General features: G+C 49.7%; 1 protein-coding gene across 1 annotated transcript; it reads left to right on the top strand.

Moving 5' to 3' along the window:
- Positions 1-14,387: 14,387 nt before the first annotated feature.
- Positions 14,388-20,841, top strand: LOC117866713 (uncharacterized). The gene is made up of 2 exons (XM_034750982.2): positions 14,388-17,794; positions 19,921-20,841. The coding sequence occupies exons 1-2, from the start codon at positions 15,100-15,102 to the stop codon at positions 20,409-20,411; spliced, it is 3,186 nt and encodes a 1,061-aa protein (XP_034606873.1). The 5' UTR covers positions 14,388-15,099; the 3' UTR covers positions 20,412-20,841.
- Positions 20,842-21,574: the final 733 nt, after the last annotated feature.

Here is a 21,574-nt window from a genome sequence, read left to right as displayed (position 1 = left end):
TTTTCAAAGGTTTCAGACTTGTGCCTCATCAAGTACACATAGCCATATCTACTAAAATCATCAGTAAAAGTTATGAAGTATTGGTATCCTCCTCTGGCTGTCATGCTCATTGGTCCGCATACATCGGTATGTACGAGTTCCAATAAATCTAATGCTCTCTCAGGAAAACCTGTGAAAGGTGCCTTGGTCATCTTGCCTAGTAAGCAAGCCTCACATGTCTCGTATGATTCAAAATCAAACGAAGTTAAAAGTCCATCAGTATGGAGCTTCTTCATGTGTTTCTCACTTATATGACCCAAACGACAATGCCACATATAGGTAGTACTCAAATCATTAGGCCGAGGCCTTTTAGCATTTATGTTACAAATAGGTGAACCATCAAGATTTAAAACAAACAATCTATTCACAATGGGTGCAAAAGCCATAAACATATCATTCTTAGAGATCACACAACCATTGTTTTCACTTGCAAATGAATAACCATCCTTCATCAAACATGAAGGAGACATAATGTTTCGACTTAAACTAGGAGCAAAATAACAATTATTCAATTCCATAATAAATCCTGACGGGAGGTGGAGTTGCATCGTCCCGACGGTCAATGCAGCAACTCTTGCATTATTACCCACGCGGAAATCAACTTCTTCCTTTTCAACGCTTCTACTTCTTATCATTCCCTGCATCGAATTGCAAATATGAGCAACCGATCCGGTATCAAATACCCAAGAATTAATAATTGTATCAGCGAGAAATATGTTGTCTATAACATTAACAACAATCGTACCTGAGGTGGAAGTACTCTTACTTCCACCACTCTTCAACGAAGCTAGGTACTGCTTGCAATTTCTCTTCCAGTGACCAGGTTCGTGACAATAAAAGCACTCTTTATCTGGAGCAGGTCCAGCTTTAGCCTTGGGCACTGGGTTTGGCTTGGACACTCCAGCCTTGCCCTTCTTCTTAAAGCTAGGCTTGTTCTGTACAGCCATCACATGGCTACTACTAGCGCTTTTTCTTAATGTCAACTTCTGTCGTCTTGAGCATACCACACAATTCATTCAGATCCTTCTCCGTCCCATGCATATGGTAGTTTGAGATGAAGTTCCCATAGCTAGGCGGAAGAGACAAAAAAATGAAATCAGTGGTCAACTCTTTGCCCATTGGGAAGCCCAGCTTCTTCAATCGCTGAGTGTAACCAACCATCTTGATTACGTGTGGTCCTATTGCTGCGCCTTCTACTAGCTTGCACTCCAGAAAGGCCTTGGACACATTGAACCTTTCAGTCCTGGCCTGTGTCTAGAACATATCCTTGAGCACCACGATCATATCGTGTGCCTCATGATTTGTTTTGAACTGCATCTGCAGCTTAGGTTCCATGCAAGTGAGCATAAGGCAGCATACCTCAAGATTGGCATCAAATGCTTTCTTGTAAGCAGCCTTAACGGCAGCAGATGCATCATCAGCAGGTACTTGTGGTAATGGGGTGTCTAGAACATCTTCCTTTTTATCAGTCCTGAGAACAATTCTCAGGTTATGGATCCAATCTGAGTAGTTTGTTCCATTCAACTTGTCCTTCTCAAGGACCGAACGCAAAGCAAACGGTGTGGTGTTGCTAGATGCCATTTAATCTACAACAAAAGTAATGCAAAATACACTAAGACAAACGTATCCATGATAGAGTAAATCACATTAAACTATTTAACAGAATCTACTCCCACTAAAATCAATATCCCTCTATTGATACTTAGTGATTCAGGATCCACGACTAACAAGTCTACTAGTGAGCTTTAGCATCACTGCTAGCAGGTGAGGTAGATCGGTAAGCAACTCCATGCTAATCATATCACATATGACTCCTATTGTTGGGTGACATCTCCATGTCTCGGCGCCCAACCTTTATGCCCAAGGTTCTTAACCGTTAAGATAACCTTGTTAAGCAAAACCAAACCTTATGCGTGTAAGTGTCCGACACGAACTCGTCTAGTCAAGGAAAACCAGTGGCACCCTAATTTCATAGACCCACCACCAATTGTACAAGACATGGGATGGTGCAAGTTTTAGTTGGGATGGCATGCTAACTTAAACTTTGTGAGGGATCATTCTACTTCTAACATCACAGCATGTAAGAGAAAAACAAAAAGAATAATATGCACACAGTTGTGACACAGTATGGCCCCATTGTCTTTTGTGATCTCCATCTCCATAGAACCTGTTCACCATTGTGATCTCCATCTCCATGTTCCATGTGCACCATCCGCTTGGTGATGAGTCTTCCAAGAACTAGAACATGTTATTACACCAAATAGCTAGTAATGTAGATTACATAATTGCTTGCATCATCACAGGTTGGTATGCAGACCATTAAATACATTAAGATGATAACACATATGGCTCCAGCCGTGTTGCCGTACGCGTGACACGCAGGTCACGAATGAGTTACACACATGCACCACATACACAAGGGGGCCATACCGATCACAAAATCACAGCATTCTGCAAAACAGAGTTAGGCGCTCTAACGTTCCAAACTTCAGATGCCCGAAACTCCATCTTCCAAGCCAAATTTGGGAAATCTAATTTCACCAAAATCGATTATAATTAGGTGTAACTTCTTTTGTAGATCAATTTTCATATAAAATTCGCCTCGATCTGAGATCGTACCGAAAAGTTATGGTTGTTTTACCGAAGCACACACATACGGTAAAAATTCTGAACCGGTAGTAGATCCAATCTACTATTGCACATCTCATGCGCCTGGCGTATGAACCTGGGTTTCAATTTGATCAATCACATTGATCTTCGCTCGCTACAACTGGCATTACGTGTATCACTTAACTCCGATGGTGAAAATCCGACCGGTAGGAGTATGTCGTTACACGACCATTGCAACAAAAACACGAAACCAGATCATAGATCAATCTGAAAACCCGCATATCTCCATATGCACACATTCCGAATCCATAACAAAATAGCTACAGCTCTGATACCACTGTTGGGATACGAGGTAAGCTACGCTAGTGCAAAACAAAAATTTTCTACCACGTAAACTAGGAAAACTGCCGTATATGGATCACAGGATTACCACTCAACGCACTGGTGCGGAAGATGTAGAGTCGTGTCAGGGCAGCGAAGTCGATCAGCATAGTCGAACATGTAGTCGATCACGTCGATGTCGAGCAGCTCCTCAGTAGCTCATCCACGTACAGCAAGATCCTTGTCGTGCCGCGGCTCATCATCGGCTCGTCGTGGCTCGTCGGCGGCTCATCCAAGTGCTACAGGTGCAACACCTCCAAGGTATCCACACGTGCAGGGAGGAAGCATCGCAAGTCGTACTACTAGGTCCGCGAGTTGCAACAGGTGAGGGCGTGGGAGGCGCGGCAGATGTATTTTTGGCCAAAGGGATGAAACCCTAGGGCACCCCACCCCTCTATTTATAGAGGTTCCTGATGGGCCTCTGGGTCCGAGGCCCATTAGTACTTCTAAACCTAATCCAACTCGGATCATATCCGAATTGGGCTTCCAGCCCCTTAAGTGTGTGACCCTATGGGTTCGAATATGTATAGACATGGCCCGAATACTCCTACTCAGCCCAATAGTCGGTAGCGGCCTCTAGCAAGACGTGCCAACTCCTATACGCACACGAAGATCATATCAGACGAACCGTCACAACATCATGTATATGTTATTCCCTTTGCCTCACGATATTTGGTCTAGCTTCAAGCCGACCGCTCTTTCTCGATCCTGTGATTCGGAATCCCTTTGTAGGTTAACTCTTAACCGTACGTAGCATGGCCATGCATTTCCGGATCCGATCACTCGAGGGGCCCAGAGATATCACTCTCAATCAGAGAGGGGCAAATCCCATCTTGATTGACCATACCTCACAGCATGCTTCCTAACAAACCCGAAAGCTACCTTTTTAACTACCCTGTTACGGTGTAGCGTTTGATAGCCCCTAAGTAAGTCGATCCACATCTTGAGTACATGCGATAATCTCAGGTCTAAGGACAAAGCGTACATGTTGTGTAAAGAGAGAACTAATTCTCGCGTTGGGTCAGTCCTAGTACATGTCTCCACATATGCCTACATTATTAGTTTGACATCTCCATGTCCATGACTTGTGAAATATAGTCATCAACTAATACATGTACTAGTCTAATATTCATGTGTGTCCACACATGAACTCCGACTAGGGACAACTTTTAGAATAATCATACAAGTAAAGAGTTTCACATGCAATTCACATAATTGCAAATCAATTCGAGTAGCCTTTAATGAATATTCAAGGAACACAATATAAATCATGGATACAAATGGAATATCATCATCTCTATGATTGCCTCTAGGGCATACCTCCAACAAGGAAGGGGCTGGCCGATCGGCCGGTGAGGTGAGGGGAGGAAGAGGAAGGGAGAGGAAGGGAGAGACAGGAGAGAGAGAGAGAGGGGAGAGAGGAGATGAGGATGAGGCCGGGCATGGACCAGGGAGGAGATAAGGGAATTACTAAAAAAATCTAAGTGTTTGGTGCATGGACGGGGAGGCTTCTCTGGTACTAAAACTAACATTAGTACCGGATCCAAATATAATCGGTACAAATGCTAGAGATAAGAGGTCATATTTCTAGTATTGATCGTACCACTAACTATCTGCTTTCATGCAAGTCCCACGTATTATTTCCCGGGCATGTTTGTATTTTTTTTATTTAAACACATAATTAGTACACAAACTTAGCAGTGCACCTAAGTATATATATCATCTTTCTAACTGCTTATTTAGGAACAACAACCTGACAGTTTGGTGCGGATGTGTCATCGGGATGATGCGTGGGCAAAAAAGCCACGTTGGCAGCTAACTGTTAGCCGGTGTTTTTTTTAAAGAAAAAAGGTATTTGTTCTTCTTACAATTTAGTTGAGTTGATGAAGGTACGTTTTAGCCAGAGAATGTTGTAAAATATTTTAAAATCATATATTTTCTGGAAAATAATCATTTTCTTGCAATGCCATAGGAAAATCATCCCTCATGTTGTACTTCTAGATTGACAATTATCGAATTGCGTACAGTCCAGTGACATACAAATGTTCAATGTAGCATTTAGTTTTCATTTTTCATAGAAACAAAAGTGCAAACATTCAGCAAAATTGAATCAAATTAGACCTATCTACCCAAGATCAATCAATTTTACATAATTCTGCTTCATACGCTAGCTCGGTAATCTAACATTTCTTGGTCATCAACGCTAAGAGAAATCTGCAAAAACACAAATAGTAGAGAAAGTAGATCGAAAATCAATTAAACTTGTTGTAATCTGGAGTTGATTTGCCATGTTCCCTCTTCTTTGATCCCATAGCATCGATCACTCATCAGCATCGCACTGTTGCCGCCGTCACACATCTTTCTCCATAACGAAAATCCAAAACTCTCTCCATGAAAACCGAGTCGAAATAAATAACGAGCAAATAAACTAGGAGGCTATATATTTACAACAGTGATGTACCACCGGTTATGGACAAGTCAGCTGCCAACATGGCGTTTTTTGCCCATGTGTCATCTCAACGACCCATGCATCTGTCGAGTTGTTTTTCCCAAACGAGCAATTAGAGAGATGGTGTATCAAAGTACATCTTTCCGTCAAATTTGTATACTAATTATAATGATGCATTTAACTCTTTTTTCATGCAAAGGTTTGGACTAATTGATTAGGCGGATGATATAGTATATGTCTGGTTGGGTTACACGACATAGTATGTTATTTTAAGTTTGCACTATTTTGTGTGAGGCAGTTATAAAAAACAAAATGGAAGAACGTCGTAAGTATTTGAGCTTGCATGTGTCTTACATTATCTGATGTGAGCAACCAGCAAATAAAAAATCAAAGGCCAAATTAAATGCACAAGATGTTCTTGCATGTGAAGTGACACCTACTGAGATGTAGACATGTTCAATAATCAGTATTGATCAACTAACGAAATGAAAAAAAAAATGAAAACCAACATGATGCATATCATCGAAAATCAAATCATGGCTCCTGACCAGAAAATCTTAATATTGCACTTGCTGAACTAACCGTTGTTGTCTACCTCATTGGCTATAACAAAAGGACCATCTGATGATCATTATTTGGATCTTGATATATAATTTCCTATTTGGAAAGGGATAATTTTGTCTCTTCTTGGTAGCTAAATCTTTCATATCAGTAAGATGGAAAAAACGGTTATCTGACACAAGAACACGGCTTCAAGATGAAGATTGCGACCAATAATGGGCCTGTTTTACTGATAAAGAAGATAACAGTTACATTGCACAAAGTTGCTCGTGGCATACATCAGTTAAAGATCTAGCTAGATGCTTCCTCTTGTCCTAGAAGCCTGCTAGAAATCTCTCTTCCAAAGTGATTCTCACTTGGTTTAAAGGGCTAAAGAGCCCGGTTCGTGTCGCTGCATGCAGTTGAACGGGGAAGAAAAAGAGAGAACAAGTTCTTGTTTTGCTTTGGCCTACTGCTCTTTATATCTCCTTTCACCTTTTGTCTTTTCCTTTGCATCACTCTCCCATGTAGTATGTAGAGCTCCCAATCTTTCTCTGATCACACCTAATAATTTCGATGTAATGAGCTCACGAAGTACACTGAGCAAAGATATCACGAACTCTATAAAGTGTGGCCGATCGATTTGATCCAGTGAAAAGCAAGCACTTGCTGATCAATCATTTCGTATATAATTTGATTCCGTTTCATCCAACAGGCTGCATATGCATGCGGAGATTGATGCAGTGAAATAGGAGATTACTTCGCAACAAAGCAATTCATGTGAATGTGATCTGCGGCTTGCAAGTAGAAAAGATGCCCTGAATGCGTGGCAGACTGAATTGTACCACCTCCATCTATCTTGCGTTGTTTGGCATCTTATCTTTTCTGGAAAGAGACTTCACATTCATTTCATGCATGGCTAGAAAGTAGAAAAAAAAATACTGTTTCATAGTACCAGATAGTGCGGCAACAACGATCATGTCCTTGTAGGAAAAAAACAAATAGCATCTTAAGATCAGAAAACAATCGAGTACTTGGTCATAGAGTTAGATACCACCCAAGAAATCAATTATGCGGTGACCAAAAGAGGTGCAATAATTTTTTAATTTAGTGCATGAAATCATGTAGTGAGCTCCTTATATTACTGTTGATCCAAGTAGTTTCAGGCAATCACATGACAGTTAGGAGTCAAGATAATGTTTCCCTGATTAGAAAAAAAAAAGAACACTTGTGAGTCCTGGTAAGCATTTCGTGGCTGGGGAATTGAAGAAACACAAGTTGATCTGATCTATGTTATTAATATTCTAATCATGGGCCTATAGTTAGTTGCACGGGCAGAGCTGCAGGTAGGCCCGTGGTATAAAAAGGACCGATCGAAATATCAGTAGAAATCGATGACGAACACTTTGCGAGTTGGCGTCACATGGCCACTACTCTTAGACCCATATGCACGACAGGGGGTAAAGAGCCCTCCTCTACAAAGGTAAACTTAAACTGAAAGATGCATATGGTAGGGACCGTACGTAATGTACGCAATGCCGATCGATCATCAGCAAAAAATGCAGACACGATTAATCTGATGCTGCATTACGTGTGCATGCACTATTGCATGCTCATGCATGTACGTGTGCAAACAAGGGCTTTCGCAAAGGTTAAGATTACATTGTGGCTAAGACGACCCGGCAGATCGATCTGGCCTCGACAAAACTGGTAGGATTTGGCCACATGCATGTGCTTGTTGGGATGGATCACGCATGCTGCGTTACTTGATTTTTGGTGTGCATCATTGCTTGCAGCCTTACAGCAGCCAGCTGCTACCTAGTAGATCAAGGCTAGATAAACCACTATAAGACCCGATTAAGATGATGATCTCTCACAGATGTTGTGGATTACCTAGTACTTAGTAGCTAATATATATTCTAGCTAGGTTAATAATGTGATCCGATCCAGCAAGGCTAATGCTTTGATTTAAAAGTATGAGAGTTTTTTTTTTTAGTCTCACTTAGAGATGTTCTCTTGAATCTTGATGGGAATATGATAGAATATGTGCCGGCAAGCTGATTCAATTCGTAGCCGAATCCACGAAATCGTTTAAATATAGTCTGGGTGGTCCCGAAAGTTCGTCCGAATATGAACCAGTAGCTAGGGCAAGTATATTGCACGGAAAAACTACCAGAAAATATCCAAAATGCGTGGCAGAAAATATCCGGTAAGAATTTGAAAGGTACCATATCCACCGGTATCCGATCCATTTTCGTTCAGCACCCTGGTACATGCATCACGTCAAGAACCTCGTGAAAAAGCACACGAGAGAAGACGTGTAAAATCCATGTGGTGTTCTGAGCATTCCAGTACACATACAAAAGGTTTACCCATGAAGTTGAAAGCGAGAGCTGCAAAGCGGCGCCTTCGCCCCTTGGTCCGGTGGAGACGCAGCCCCTAGAAAAGCGCGCGACGAAGGCGCAGCACCACGCTAGCTATAGGTACTGGAGAGAGAGAGAGAGAGCTTTGCAAAAGCACAAGGCCAGCATCAAAACTGAAGATCGAGAAAGTGGGAGGGAGAGAGGGAGAGTATGGATACGATTACGAACTCATATGATACAAACGCACGCTTTCCGATGTGCTATGTGGGGTTCGCCGGCCCCAACGCAAGAACATGCATGTCTCTCTTTACATTTTTTTTCGCTTTAGTTTCCTTTCGATCAAGAGCAAGCGGTGGAGCGATCCAAACTTGCAAGCCCCATCTTTGCATGCACAGCACATTTTACTGCTTTTGTTTACAAGTGTCCTTTAGCATCAAACACTTTTGATTAACTGTTCGTTCAAACACTTTTGATTAACTGTTCGTTCAAAGAACGACACTTTGGATTAACTACGGTACTAATATAATAGACAGTTAGCTGTAATTCAACTAGAAGGAGTTACAGTTCATCTTTATTATTAGTTTGTCCCGTTCTTGGATATAGCTAGCGACCGAATGCAGGGCCGGCGCAAATAAATTTTTTGTTGCGCCACTAGCTGTAGCTTTCACTGGAAATTTATATGCTGAAGACTGAGATCGAAATATATGGGTTTTTTTTGACATATTTCGACTCGAATTTTGGTTACATTTCGGCTCAAATCAAGTTATGGTTCCATATAAGGTTGGTTTTTGGATCACTCCCTTTCCCTTTTTCAGATTAACATGCTTGTGATTGTCTTGTTTGTGGCGCTTTTAGCAAGCGCGCCCCAAGATTCCTTTTTGTTTTGTTTGGGCTGTCCACACTTTGGCGTGCATGCATGAGATGGTGAGCTACTCATGCAGCCATGTGAAGGTGTTAGAAACTTCCTAGGACAGGAAAAGGGTGAAATTAAAAGGTGCGATGTAATGTACCAACTTGTTTCGAATCAATCAAGTTGATAATTTAGACTGGATAGATCATCAACTAGCATCGAAACCGATTGATTGGTAATACCCTTTTTTTCCAAAAAAATGTCTTCTAAGTAAATAAACAGAAAGTAGCAATACAAACTCGATCTGCACAATTCACAATTTTGCAGTGGAAAATGGGCAATGGCAGATTCTTTTGTTTCTTTCCGTTTTTTACTGTCATGAGAAACTGTTCCCTGAAGGGACAAATATATCTCAACGTGTTTCCAAACGGAACAAGAACACCAACAAATAAACTGCCATCTTGTTCCAGGACTAGAACACAGCTACCGAGGACAGGGACGTAGTATCCAGTATCCAGTTATCCACTGTGTCCAGTCTACTCCATCTCTGCATGGCGGAATGGGCGGATGCGCTTCCAGAACCATGCGTGGCAGGCAGCTAGAACTCCAATGCGGCAGCCGCCATCAATGTCCAAGACGCATGCAGAGATGCACTGGCAGGCAGTTCACAAACCACCAACCCAACGGCCGCAATGCAATGATGGTGATGGAATCCCCTGCCATGCTGAGCAACCCCACCGGCCGGCGACCCATCGGCGGCGGCGACCACCCACCCAGCCATCATCACCGTGCATTGCACTGCATCCAACCGAGCGCGAGCAGCCATCCGCGCTTCCTGGCGCCGTCCCCTGGGCCGGCCGGACACAATGATTCGCCCATGATCACACGCGCCAACCAGTCGAAGCAGCAAACCTTCCTGCAGTGGCAGTGGCACCACCACCACTGCCCACTGCCACTGCGCCCTGTTGCCCACTCGCCAACACTAGCATGTCGCAGTCTCGACGCAGAGCTGGGCAGCAGGCTGATCACCTGACCGCCACTGGAGTTTGGGTGCAGAGGGATCGGAGATATGGGTAGTGAGTGGCGTCGCTGGGGGCGGCCGGACGGGCGGTGGACACGGATGACTAGTGCGGCAGTGGTCGCAGTCGTCACAGCGCCGGCCAGGGTTTGGAGAGACATGCGTGGCGCTTTCCCGCCGTGGGCGAGCTCGAGATCGATTGACTCAGCTAGCTGGCTGCAGCTAGTGAGCGGCAGCCAGTGTGGCGGGCCGGCCGTCTGACGGCCGTGTTTCCTGCCTGCCTGGTTTCCGAGCTCCATCGTGCAACAGCAAGGCCGGATGGGTTTATCCGGTCCGATATCACTGTAACAGAAGCGGTGGGCGGAAAAAGGGGGCATGATGGAGAACAGGAGAAGCACTGTGGGCATCAGCTGCGTGATATATTACGGCAGGCACGCTGGGCCGAGGATCAGGAGGGCGTGTGTGCTAGCTGAGCTCTCCCTGACTTCCAACGACTGTTCCAAACCCGTCTCTTTTTACTTGAAACAGATATCTTCTCAACCATGCTCTAAATTTGTAATACTAGCTAGTTCATCGATTCTGCGCTCCCACACAGACTAGCAATTTTGAGAGATATTAGTATTAGCAATTCAGCCATGGAAAATATTAGAACCTATATCTACTAACTAAAATTGGTTACCTTGCTATCTCTCGCATCCTTCTCATTAACGTGCACATCCATATGTGTGTTGTGTTTAGTTTGAGTTATGTGTTTAACATGAAAATCAGTATTCTTGTCGCTTCCTCGTACTTGTATACATGGTCTATATTGTGACATACACCATGCACATATAGATTATGTTAGTATTTTCTATATTAATAATGATAGATATAGATAATTTAGAATGTGTACTTTGGGATTAGTATTTTATAATGACATATGTACGTAATTTAGATTTAGAGGTTACTTTACCATATTTTTAATAATACAAGTAGATGTTTGTAATTGGGATGCTTACTTTAGGTTATTTTAATGATGAAATATGGATAATTTAGATATAGATTTAGAGAGTTAATTAGATTATTCCATAGTGGCAGATAATGTTTTAAAAAACATAATAAATCAAATATGATGATTAGATCATACCGGATTGATTCGATGTTTTTTATTTTTCTAAGAATATCTATGATTTATTTTTTACCTAGTGTGTATGGTGAGGATTAACGTGGAAGTTCCAAAAGAAACCTCCAATTAGCATATGTAAATTTGAAGGGTTCTCCAATTGGTAATTAAAAGATATAATTTTCTTATTTCGGTCCACATCAAAGAGATACGATGAGGTACTTTTCACGGTTCACTTCTGTCTATGTGCATACAGGGAAAACACTATAAACATTGAAATTTTGCAAATTCGCCAAAAAACTGTAATCTCAGATGTAGGTGTACCAAGTTCTAGATTTCTACTGCAAGAATTCTCAAATATAGGTGTAATCTCATCCTGGGCTAAAGAGAAAAGATAGAAAAATAGAAAGCGAATCCAATAGCTAATTGGATTGTATTAATGTTTAAATGGGTGTGATAATTATTAGAGAGAGGAGAGGGGGTGGGATTGGAGATGCATATTTTAGAAGGTCTACCAAGATTAGTGCCGCAGGGAAAATAAAAGATCTGCTGAGGAAATCTTGACACTATAACAATCGGTATGCGCCGCATGTTGGCATGTGAGTATTTGCATGTGTACTATGTTCATAGAAAAGGCATCAAGTTGGTGCAATCAAACTTTTAAGCACATGTGAGCAAAATGTGTGTTCATCTCACTAGAGTAAAATATACGGCCGGACCTCAACCTTGGCCATCCAAGTACCCCCAACATACAGTTCATAAACTTCACATAGATCCCAATCACTATTAAGTTAAAAATTCCCATGGATCTGCTGATCTGGAACCGACATGTTGGGCCCACATGTCAGTTCTCTGCCCTTTTCTTCCTCCACAGCCACGACATGTGGGGCCCACACAGGTTGGATCGGCCTCTGTTCCATGACTTTGCCAGGGCTTGCCTTGAGGAGCGGCGGTGCTGGGAGGATGGCACTTGACCGCCCTGCGGCACTCGACGGCAGCCGGCCATGGAAAACGTCGCAGCCAAGCGGGAGCAACGGAAGGCCTCAGCTCAGTTTGATAAATGGGCGACGATGATTTTGGCGGGATGATCGGCCTACCATGGAGAACGGGATGGAGAACGACACACAAGTGAGGGAGAAGAGGGCAGCTGTGTGGGTTGTCACTGCTGCCGGAGTTGGGGAAGAAGGGAGCTTTTCCCAGGACAGGCCCCTCCGTGGCTCCACCCCCATCGCCGCTTCGGCCGCCCATCCTCCGTCTCCCTCATCTGCCACTCGATCCCTCCACCCTATCGTCGCTGGCTCACCCGACCTTGCCTAAGCCGCAGAATGAGCGGCGGGTTCATGGCCTCCCGTCGCCCCCTGGCCCAAACCGTCCCTCCAGCGTGGCCATGCATCGGCACCCTTGAACTCCTGCTCGAGTCTGAGCAACACCATTGGAGAATAGGTCATCGCTACACCCAAGCTTCTCCCCTAGCTCGGCAACACCACGTTGTCGCCATGGTCGGACGTGGGCGTGTCGACGGGCGGACGCGTCCATCAGGGACGGCTAGGACCAAGGTGGTGGCCTTGGCAGGAGACCGACGGTGGTGGTGGTACGATGAAGGGGGGAAGGGGTGAGAGAGAAAGGGCAGAAAAGATTGGATAAGGAAAGAGAGAGAGGGACCCACATGTCGGGTCCAGCATACATGTGCGCGATTTACTTGAGGATGTTTTGGACCTTAGATGAGTTGTTTAGCAAGTTTAAGGATCTAGATATGCATTTTGTAAGCTGGGGGACCTGGATGGCACACTGAGCTAAGTTGAAGGTCCAACCGTACATTTATCTTGCGAGCCGAGACGATGGAATGGATACTTGAGCTCACTACATGCTCAACACCACTCTTTAGGGCTCCGAGCCATGAATGCAAGCCCTTATAACTTGCCATGCTCGAGCTTTTCGCAGGGCCACACAACGTGGCACACGCGATGCAAACTCGAGCGGATGGGTCCTTTTCGGCCCGAGCCACGCCCGTCGAAACGTGGCACATACGACGTGAACCCCTTTTTCAAGTTGAAACCAACAAACCTCTCGTACGTCCTGGAGTGAGCTCTGCGTTGGCTTCGTCGTCGTTCCAATGCTACACAGTTGTTTTGTGGCAGTGGCGACCTGGCGACGCAACACCGCCGCTATTCCGCTAAACAAAAACCAGCATGAGGATCGCGGCGAGTCCCATCCGCGCCACGGACCCGGCCGCGTCGCTTTGCCGAGCTGGGAGCCGGACGCCGGGGGGAGCAAAGCGGTCAAGCGCGGCCTTTTGTTTTCGCAGCCGGGCTCGCCCACATCACCCGCTTTTCTGTCTCTCTTTTCTTTCTTTGGCTGCCCCAGCCCAGCCGGTGCCGGCCGCCTTTGAACGCCGCTTTAGCCGGCTGCCGGCCGCGCTCGCCGCTCGGCCTGCAATTGCATCTGCGTCCCACCACCAGGCACCATGGTGGATGGCAGCAGGGTGATATGGAACCCGTCCCTTCCTTGCTCGCCTTCCTGACCACTCACCTTTAGCATCTCATCTCCAGAATACTATTATCTGTTATTTTACAGGAATTCAGGTTCCAAAGTTATTCGTTGCTTCACCACATAAGTAACTTATCTAGGCGATATCTTGGACAGATGATTCAAAATGTTTCATTCTATCAGGCAAGCTTCATAGCTTTACGGCTGCTGTTTGGTGGGTTTCTAAGCTTGCCATGACTAAGGTTTTATCTTAACTGACCGTGATGACTGATGATGCCTGATATTTTAATTCTGAGCAACATGATTCTAATGATCAAATGAGCGATATATTATAAGGAAATTATTAGTCAAAGAGTGATCTTAGAGACCACATCATTTTGAGACCGAGGGGAATACCTGGCCGTCATTTGATCGAAAGAGCAACACGACAACCCAACAAGTGTGCACACACACCAGATCCATTTGTTTTGTTTGCTCTTTAATCATCTCAAGACCTTGATGGAGACCGGAGTGCATTCCTCTTTTCCTGTCGGGGGCGCCCTTGCCATAATTGAAAACAAAGCCTTTCCTCCCAAACACCTGCCTCTTACTACCCAATGGCACAAACTATTTGGCATCGTCCTTGGAGAATTCAAAGCTAGAAACTCCCTAGCACAGTGCGTAATATGCCGCCCATCTCTCTTTTCCATGGCTGCTTCCTCGCCCACAAAAAGCCTTCAACAGTTCGCTTCCCTCTCCTCCCAAAGAAAAGCAAAAGGAGAGAGATGAGATGAGATGAGATGAGATGAGATGAGAGAGAGAGAACCAAAGCTAGAGAGAGAGAGGAACACACAACACAAGCACTGAACCAGAGAACAGAGCACAGAGCGGAGCAATGCACTTGGTAGAGAGCAGAGTACTGGATTCCTGCGCCGGAGAAGACACCCTTCTCCCACACGCCGTCATATATACCTCAAAAGACAAAGCCCTCCTTGCCACAGGCAGCCGAGAACATATTCGATCTCCCTACCCACGGCCCTGACCTCATCATCATCTTCTTCTTCCACCTCCTCCCAGCTTCACCCTCAAGCCTCCCCTCCATCTTCTTGTGAAGCTTCTCAGGATTCTCGCATGCCTTTCTGCACCACCCTGACATTGCCTCCTCTCTCCCTACACGACCTTACTAAACCACTTCCAATGCCGACGAACATGGCGGCCGCGCTCTAGCCAGAAACTCTCCCACCACAGCAATTCTCACAAGAATTCCGACCCGGCACCCAGATGAGACCTTCGTCGCCTCTGCTCCTTCTCCTACTCCTGCATTTCGCGCTCCTCTCCGCAGATGCTGTCGCCGGTGGCGACAATGGCGGCGGCGGCGACCTGCGCGGCGACGCGGCGGCGCTGCTCGCCCTCAAGGCCGCGCTCAGCTGCCGCCCGGGTGCGCTGCCATCGTGGGAGGCGGGCAATGCCGGCGCCGTGTGCGCGTGGACAGGCGTGCGCTGCGCCGGCGGGCGCGTCGTCGCGGTCGACCTCGCCAACATGAACTTGAACGCGTCGAGCGGCGCGCCGGTCTCGGTGCGGGTGGCGGGGCTCGACGCGCTCGAGAGCCTCTCGCTCGCCGGGAACGGCATCGTGGGCTTGGTGGCGGCGTCGTCGCTCCCGGCGCTCCGGCACGTGAACGTCTCCGGCAACCAGTTCGGCGGCGGGCTCGACGGCTGGGACTTCGCGTCGCTCCCCGCGCTCGAGGTGTTCGACGCCTACGACAACAACTTCTCGGCCCCGCTCCCGCTCGGCGTCGCGGCGCTGCCGCGGCTCCGGTACCTGGACCTCGGCGGGAACTACTTCACCGGCGAGATACCGGCGGCGTACGGCGGGATGCTGGCGGTGGAGTACCTGTCGCTGAACGGCAACAACCTGAACGGCCGCATCCCGCCGGAGCTCGGCAACCTCACGACGCTTCGGGAGCTCTACCTCGGCTACTACAACGCGTTCGACGGCGGCGTCCCGCCGGAGCTCGGCCGGCTGCGCAACCTCACCGTGCTGGACATCTCCAACTGCGGCCTCACGGGGCGTATCCCCGGGGAGCTCGGCGCGCTCTCCTCCCTCGAGACGCTCTTCCTCCACACCAACCAGCTGTCGGGCCCCATCCCGCCGGAGCTCGGCAACCTCACCTCCCTCACCGCGCTGGACCTCTCCAACAACGCGCTCACCGGCGAGGTCCCCCGCTCGCTGGCGTCGCTGACCTCGATCCGGCTGCTCAACCTCTTCCTCAACCGGCTCCACGGCCCCGTGCCGGAGTTCGTCGCCGCGCTGCCGCGGCTGGAGACGGTGCAGCTGTTCATGAACAACCTCACTGGCCGCGTCCCGGCGGGGCTCGGCTCCACCGCCGCGCTCCGCCTCGTCGACCTGTCGTCCAACCGGCTCACCGGCGTGATCCCGGAGACGCTCTGCAAATCCGGCGAGCTCCACACGGCCATCCTCATGAACAATTTCCTGTTCGGGCCCATCCCCGGCGCGCTCGGCTCGTGCGCGAGCCTGACCCGTGTCCGGCTCGGCCAGAACTACCTCAACGGCAGCATCCCCGCCGGCCTCCTCTACCTGCCGCGACTCAACTTGCTTGAGCTCCAGAACAACCTCCTCTCCGGCGAGGTCCCCTCGAACCCGAGCCCGGGCGGCTCGTCGCAGCTGGCGCAGCTGAACCTGTGCAACAACTTGCTGTCCGGACCGCTGCCGGCGACGCTGGCGAACCTCACCGCGCTGCAGACGCTGCTGGCGAGCAACAACCGTCTCTCCGGCGCCGTGCCGCCGGAGGTCGGGGAGCTCCGGAGGCTCGTGAAGCTCGACCTCAGCAGCAACGAGCTGTCGGGACCGGTCCCGGCGGCCGTCGGGCGGTGCGGCGAGCTCACGTACCTGGACCTCAGCCGGAACAACCTGTCCGGGCCGATCCCGGAGGCGATCGCCGGCGTCCGGGTGCTGAACTACCTGAACCTGTCCCGGAACGCGCTCGAGGGCGCGATCCCGGCGGCGGTCGGCGCGATGAGCAGCCTCACGGCGGCGGACTTCTCGTACAACGACTTGTCCGGGCGGCTCCCCGACACGGGGCAGCTGGGGTACCTGAACGCGACGGCGTTCGCGGGCAACCCGGGGCTGTGCGGGCTGGTGCTTGGGCGGCCGTGTGGCGGCGTTGAGGCGCCTGCCTCGGCGGGGGGAGGAGCCCGGCGCGGCGGCGCGGGGGAGCTGAAGCTGGTGCTTGCGCTGGGCCTGCTGGCGTGCTCGGTGGTGTTCGCCGCGGCGGCCGTGCTGCGCGCGCGTTCCTTCCGCACCGGCGGCGGCGACGGCGGCGCGTGGAGGTTCACGGCGTTCCACAAGGTGGACTTCGGGGTGGCGGAGGTGATCGAGTGCATGAAGGAGGGCAACGTGGTGGGCCGCGGCGGGGCCGGGGTCGTGTACGCGGGGCGCACCCGGTCCGGCGGCGCGATCGCCGTGAAGCGCCTGCAGCGGAACGGCGGCGCCGGCGCTGGGAACGGCGAGAACGACGACCGGGGGTTCCGAGCGGAGGTGCGGACGCTGGGCAGCATCCGGCACCGAAACATCGTGCGGCTGCTGGCCTTCTGCGAGAGCCGGGACGCGAACGTGCTGGTGTACGAGTACATGGGCGGCGGCAGCCTGGGCGAGGTGCTCCACCACGGGAAGCGCGGCGCGTTCCTGGCGTGGGGGCGGCGGTACCGGATCGCGCTGGAGGCGGCGCGCGGGCTCTGCTACCTCCACCACGACTGCACCCCCATGATCGTGCACCGCGACGTCAAGTCCAACAACATCCTCCTCGGCGGCGGGGATGGGGACGGCGGCGACGAGGCACGCGTCGCCGACTTCGGCCTCGCCAAGTTCTTGCGTGGAGGAGGCGCCGCCGGCGCCGGCAACGCCACCTCCGAGTGCATGTCCGCCGTCGCCGGCTCCTACGGCTACATCGCGCCAGGTACGCCCCGCAGCTTGTTAGTACGTTACATGAGGTGGTGTCGATCGGACGGGTACGTTAATTAGGGACCCGATCGATGGATCGATGGTGTGGTTGTCGCGTCGCACGGTGGCGTGTACGCCCCGTGGCAGGGCTGTCGTCGGTCCCTTGGGCGTGGGGCCGAGAGGGAAGAAGTCAATGGCGGTGTGTCAGCGAGTGTCCGAGGCGTATCGTGGGGGAGTCGTCGATCTGGTTCTGGTCTCTCACTCTCGGCGCGGCGGGTCAATGGGGCTCGACGTCACGTAGACAGTGACAGTGACCGGCCGGGGCAGGAGCTCGTACGCACACAGTGCCCCCGTGTTTTGGGTCGAAATGTCGAAAACTACCCGTGTTTTGGGTCGAAGAAAAACAAACGAAATGTGAATGATTGGGGTATTATTGTTATATAGAAAACGGCAAGATCTGGGAGCACCATGCCTGCCACTTTAGTACACTACCGTACACAGCAGCCTCTGCAGGGGCCAATACGTACAGTACGTAGTACACGCACATCAGCCAGCACGTACACAGCAGTAGCAGCCAGCAGGCCGCGCCACGTCAGCGCGGGACGGGGGCCCCGGCGGCGAAAGCGGCCGAAAAGAGGTCCTCTGGTCAGGCTCGCTCGGCTCATCCACGGACAGCGGGGCCGGCGCACTCGAGCGCCCAATAATTCCCGGCGCGGGGCCCCCGACGGTGACCGGGCGACGCGTCCTGGGCCCGGGGTCGAGCCGGGTCAAGTGTGGGCCTCGGCGGCGCTGCCATTGCATTTGCCATCGCCCCCGGCGCGGCACAGAGCACGCACAGTGGCAGTGGCATTGCACGCGAGGGGGCGCGGCGGGGGTGCGCCCCCCACGACACGGCACGGCAGCTAGCCTGCCTTGGAAGCCGCGCATTGAACGAGCAGGGTCCCGTGTGGCGCGGCAGTGGTCGGACGTGCGCGTATGCTTGTGCCCCCTGAGGCGGCCGGCGTGGCAGCGGGCGACCTGGCACGTCAAGCCGCCGGCCATGCATGGCCAGATCAGGCCAGGCCGGAGATGCGCCGCTGGGAGCAGCAGCAGCATCGATCGGACTCGCCTGCCTATAGGATCCAAACGCCATCAATGGCTATAGCCTGAAAACCCGATTTCATCGAGTTCAAATCTCTCTCGCCAAAATCCAAACCCAAGGCACACTGTCTGGAGTAGTATACTACAGTAGCATAGATAGGAGTAAAAGTAAAATCGGAGGCGCAATGTGGAGGACCTGGCCGGCCTTGGTCCCCCGGCCGGGCTCGATCGGCTCCGGCTGCCGTATCTTTGACCGGCATGCGGCATGGGTGGTACGTACGCCTTGCAACCCAACCCCAAAAGCACCCGGTCATCCGCTGCTCCGGCCGGCCGGCCGTCGGCCTAGGGCTTCGCCAAAGCGAGCTTGCTCCTGTTACGTCGTCGCCAAAGCGAGACGGCCGGCCGGGCCATGCGTGGAACGGCGTCACGCCGTTGCCTTTTTTATTTCTACTGTTGCAGCAACAGCTACCACTCTACCACCAACTTTATTTTTTGTTACTCTTTCGGTAACAGTGAAGTGAAGATCACCTTCGCTCCAAATAACTTTTTTTTCTAAAATAAGTCGCTCCCTCCAAATACTTTATCGTCCGTTTTTCATGCATGCGGACGTGCTCAAGATTTGGGTTTAGGGCCAGGATCTTGGCCGGGTATGGGCGAAATGGACAAAGATTGGGGGAGCTGAGGGAGAACAATCTCTTGGTCCGGACGGGGGGATTTTCCTTGGATTTGGCGAAGCGTTTGTGGAATGGTTTGGGAGAGATTCCGATGGATTTGACGGGGCCGTGCGACGCATTCCCCTTGGGATTCGTTGCCGTGCTCTAGGTGTGGGAGCTACGTCTCTTGTCCACCATGCATGTTTAGGACCAGTGCTTAGTGCTGATAGCCAGTTTGTTCACTAGATCTATTATTCAAATCAAACATGCGAGTGACCTAGTCGTGTTTAAAAACAGCTTATACCTAGATACACTTGGATTTGCATTGCTCCTTTTCATAACCCATTATGTTACTGTTGCTTTAGCTTGAATAGCTAATTCTTTTTTTTTTCTCTCATTAATAATGCAGAGTATGCGTACACTCTGAGAGTAGACGAGAAGAGCGACGTGTACAGCTACGGCGTGGTCCTGCTGGAGCTCATCACGGGCCGCCGCCCCGTGGGGGACTTCGGCGAGGGTGTCGACATCGTGCAGTGGGCCAGGCGGGCCACGGGCGGCCGCCGGGAGGCCGTGCCGGGGATCACCGACCGCCGCCTCGGCGGTGACGACGCGCCCGCCGACGAGGTCGCGCACCTCTTCTTCGTCTCCATGCTCTGCGTGCAGGAGAACAGCGTCGAGCGCCCCACCATGCGGGAGGTCGTCCAGATGCTCGCCGAGTTCCCACGCCACGCCGCGTCGTCCTCGTCGTCGTCGTCGGCGCAGACGTCGCCGTCGGCGTCCTCGACGTCGGCGGTGCCGCCACCCCCGGGCAGGGAGGAGAGCAGCCCCGACGGGAAGGACCCGACGCCGCCGGCGGCGCCCAGCTGCTACAAGCTGTTCGTCCCGGACCTTCTGGCCTGATGAACCGCCGCATGATCATGATTCATGCAGGAGTAAAGTTACAGCAACTAGTGCAGATTGGAGCTAGCGTTCTACAGTTTGGTCGGCCGACATTGGAGATGGTGACAAGAGCTGGGGATCAATCAATAACATGTAACTTTATTTCATTTTTTTTGTAACTTTATTTTTTTTGTCTTCTTTGTTTTTGGTTCGTCTATCAAAGGTGTATAGGGTTTGATCATATGCTATCACCTACTTAGCAGCTACTAGGGGTTTGTGCTCTCCAATATGCAATAGCATCCTCCTAGCTTCCATCATCATCATAGCTTGGGCACTTTGTAATCTCCTGGTAATCTTTAGCCACCATCCATTGTCCTCTACCACTCTACTCATGCATCACTTTTACACTAATCCTTGTTTATGCCCATTGAGTACTCCCGGTACTTGTTCATAGCTTTTTGTATTATTTGGGCCATTTTTTGTCAGCAAGGGGTGTGCTGATCGCCTGTTGGAAGATTCTTGACCGGGGGCTTTGGTTTCAGGGAAAGCATGAAAGAGAAATGCGAGAAAAGAGTGGTACTTGACAGTCTGCGAAAACATCTCAGTTCCCAACGCTTAAAGCACTAGCTACACAACTGAATTGCACAACTTTCATGGAAGCAAAGGAGATAGGCTGAATCACTGAGAGATTTACAATTGGAAAAAAAATCAGAGATTCATGAATAGATGATATGCGCGTATATATTGACATGCAGCATGGTTTCAGGACTTGCAGTGTCAGCATGCAGTTTCAGAGTTCACACCAGAAGACCATTTCGACCATCGCGCTTATATAGCTTTAATCATGAGAGGTAAAGGATTGATGGAAGCTGCAAGGTTTATCAGGGGGGCAAAAGACACGAGGTAAAGGTGCTTACTTTACTGGAAGGCCTTGATGTACACTTTATACCAAGTCATTTCACCAAACAGGATTGACAGCATGATTGATTGCCAAGAACCTGGTAAAAGAGTGTCAAGATGAACTGTGACCTGACATGGCAACAGCTCATGTAGCTATGAAAACGATTAAGTGAAGGAGAGAATATTCTGATTACCTCTGATAGCACGGTCAACGAGAAACTCATCGCACCAGAAATCAACTGTTTGTGTTGGCCTTTTCATCTCTTCTGTAGTTATAAGACTGC

Source organism: Setaria viridis, chromosome 8 (genome assembly GCF_005286985.2).
Source record: "Setaria viridis chromosome 8, Setaria_viridis_v4.0, whole genome shotgun sequence".
Taxonomy (NCBI): domain Eukaryota; kingdom Viridiplantae; phylum Streptophyta; class Magnoliopsida; order Poales; family Poaceae; genus Setaria; species Setaria viridis.
Note: the sequence above shows the minus strand (reverse complement) of the source record. Positions and strands in the feature narration are given on the sequence as shown.

Coding starts and splice junctions, on each gene's coding strand:
- LOC117866713 (XM_034750982.2), top strand. CDS start 15,100: ATGAGACCTTCGTCGCCTCTGCTCCTTCTCCTACTCCTGCATTTCGCG. Junction 17,795..19,920: donor CTACGGCTACATCGCGCCAG/GTACGCCCCGCA, acceptor TTAATAATGCAG/AGTATGCGTACACTCTGAGA.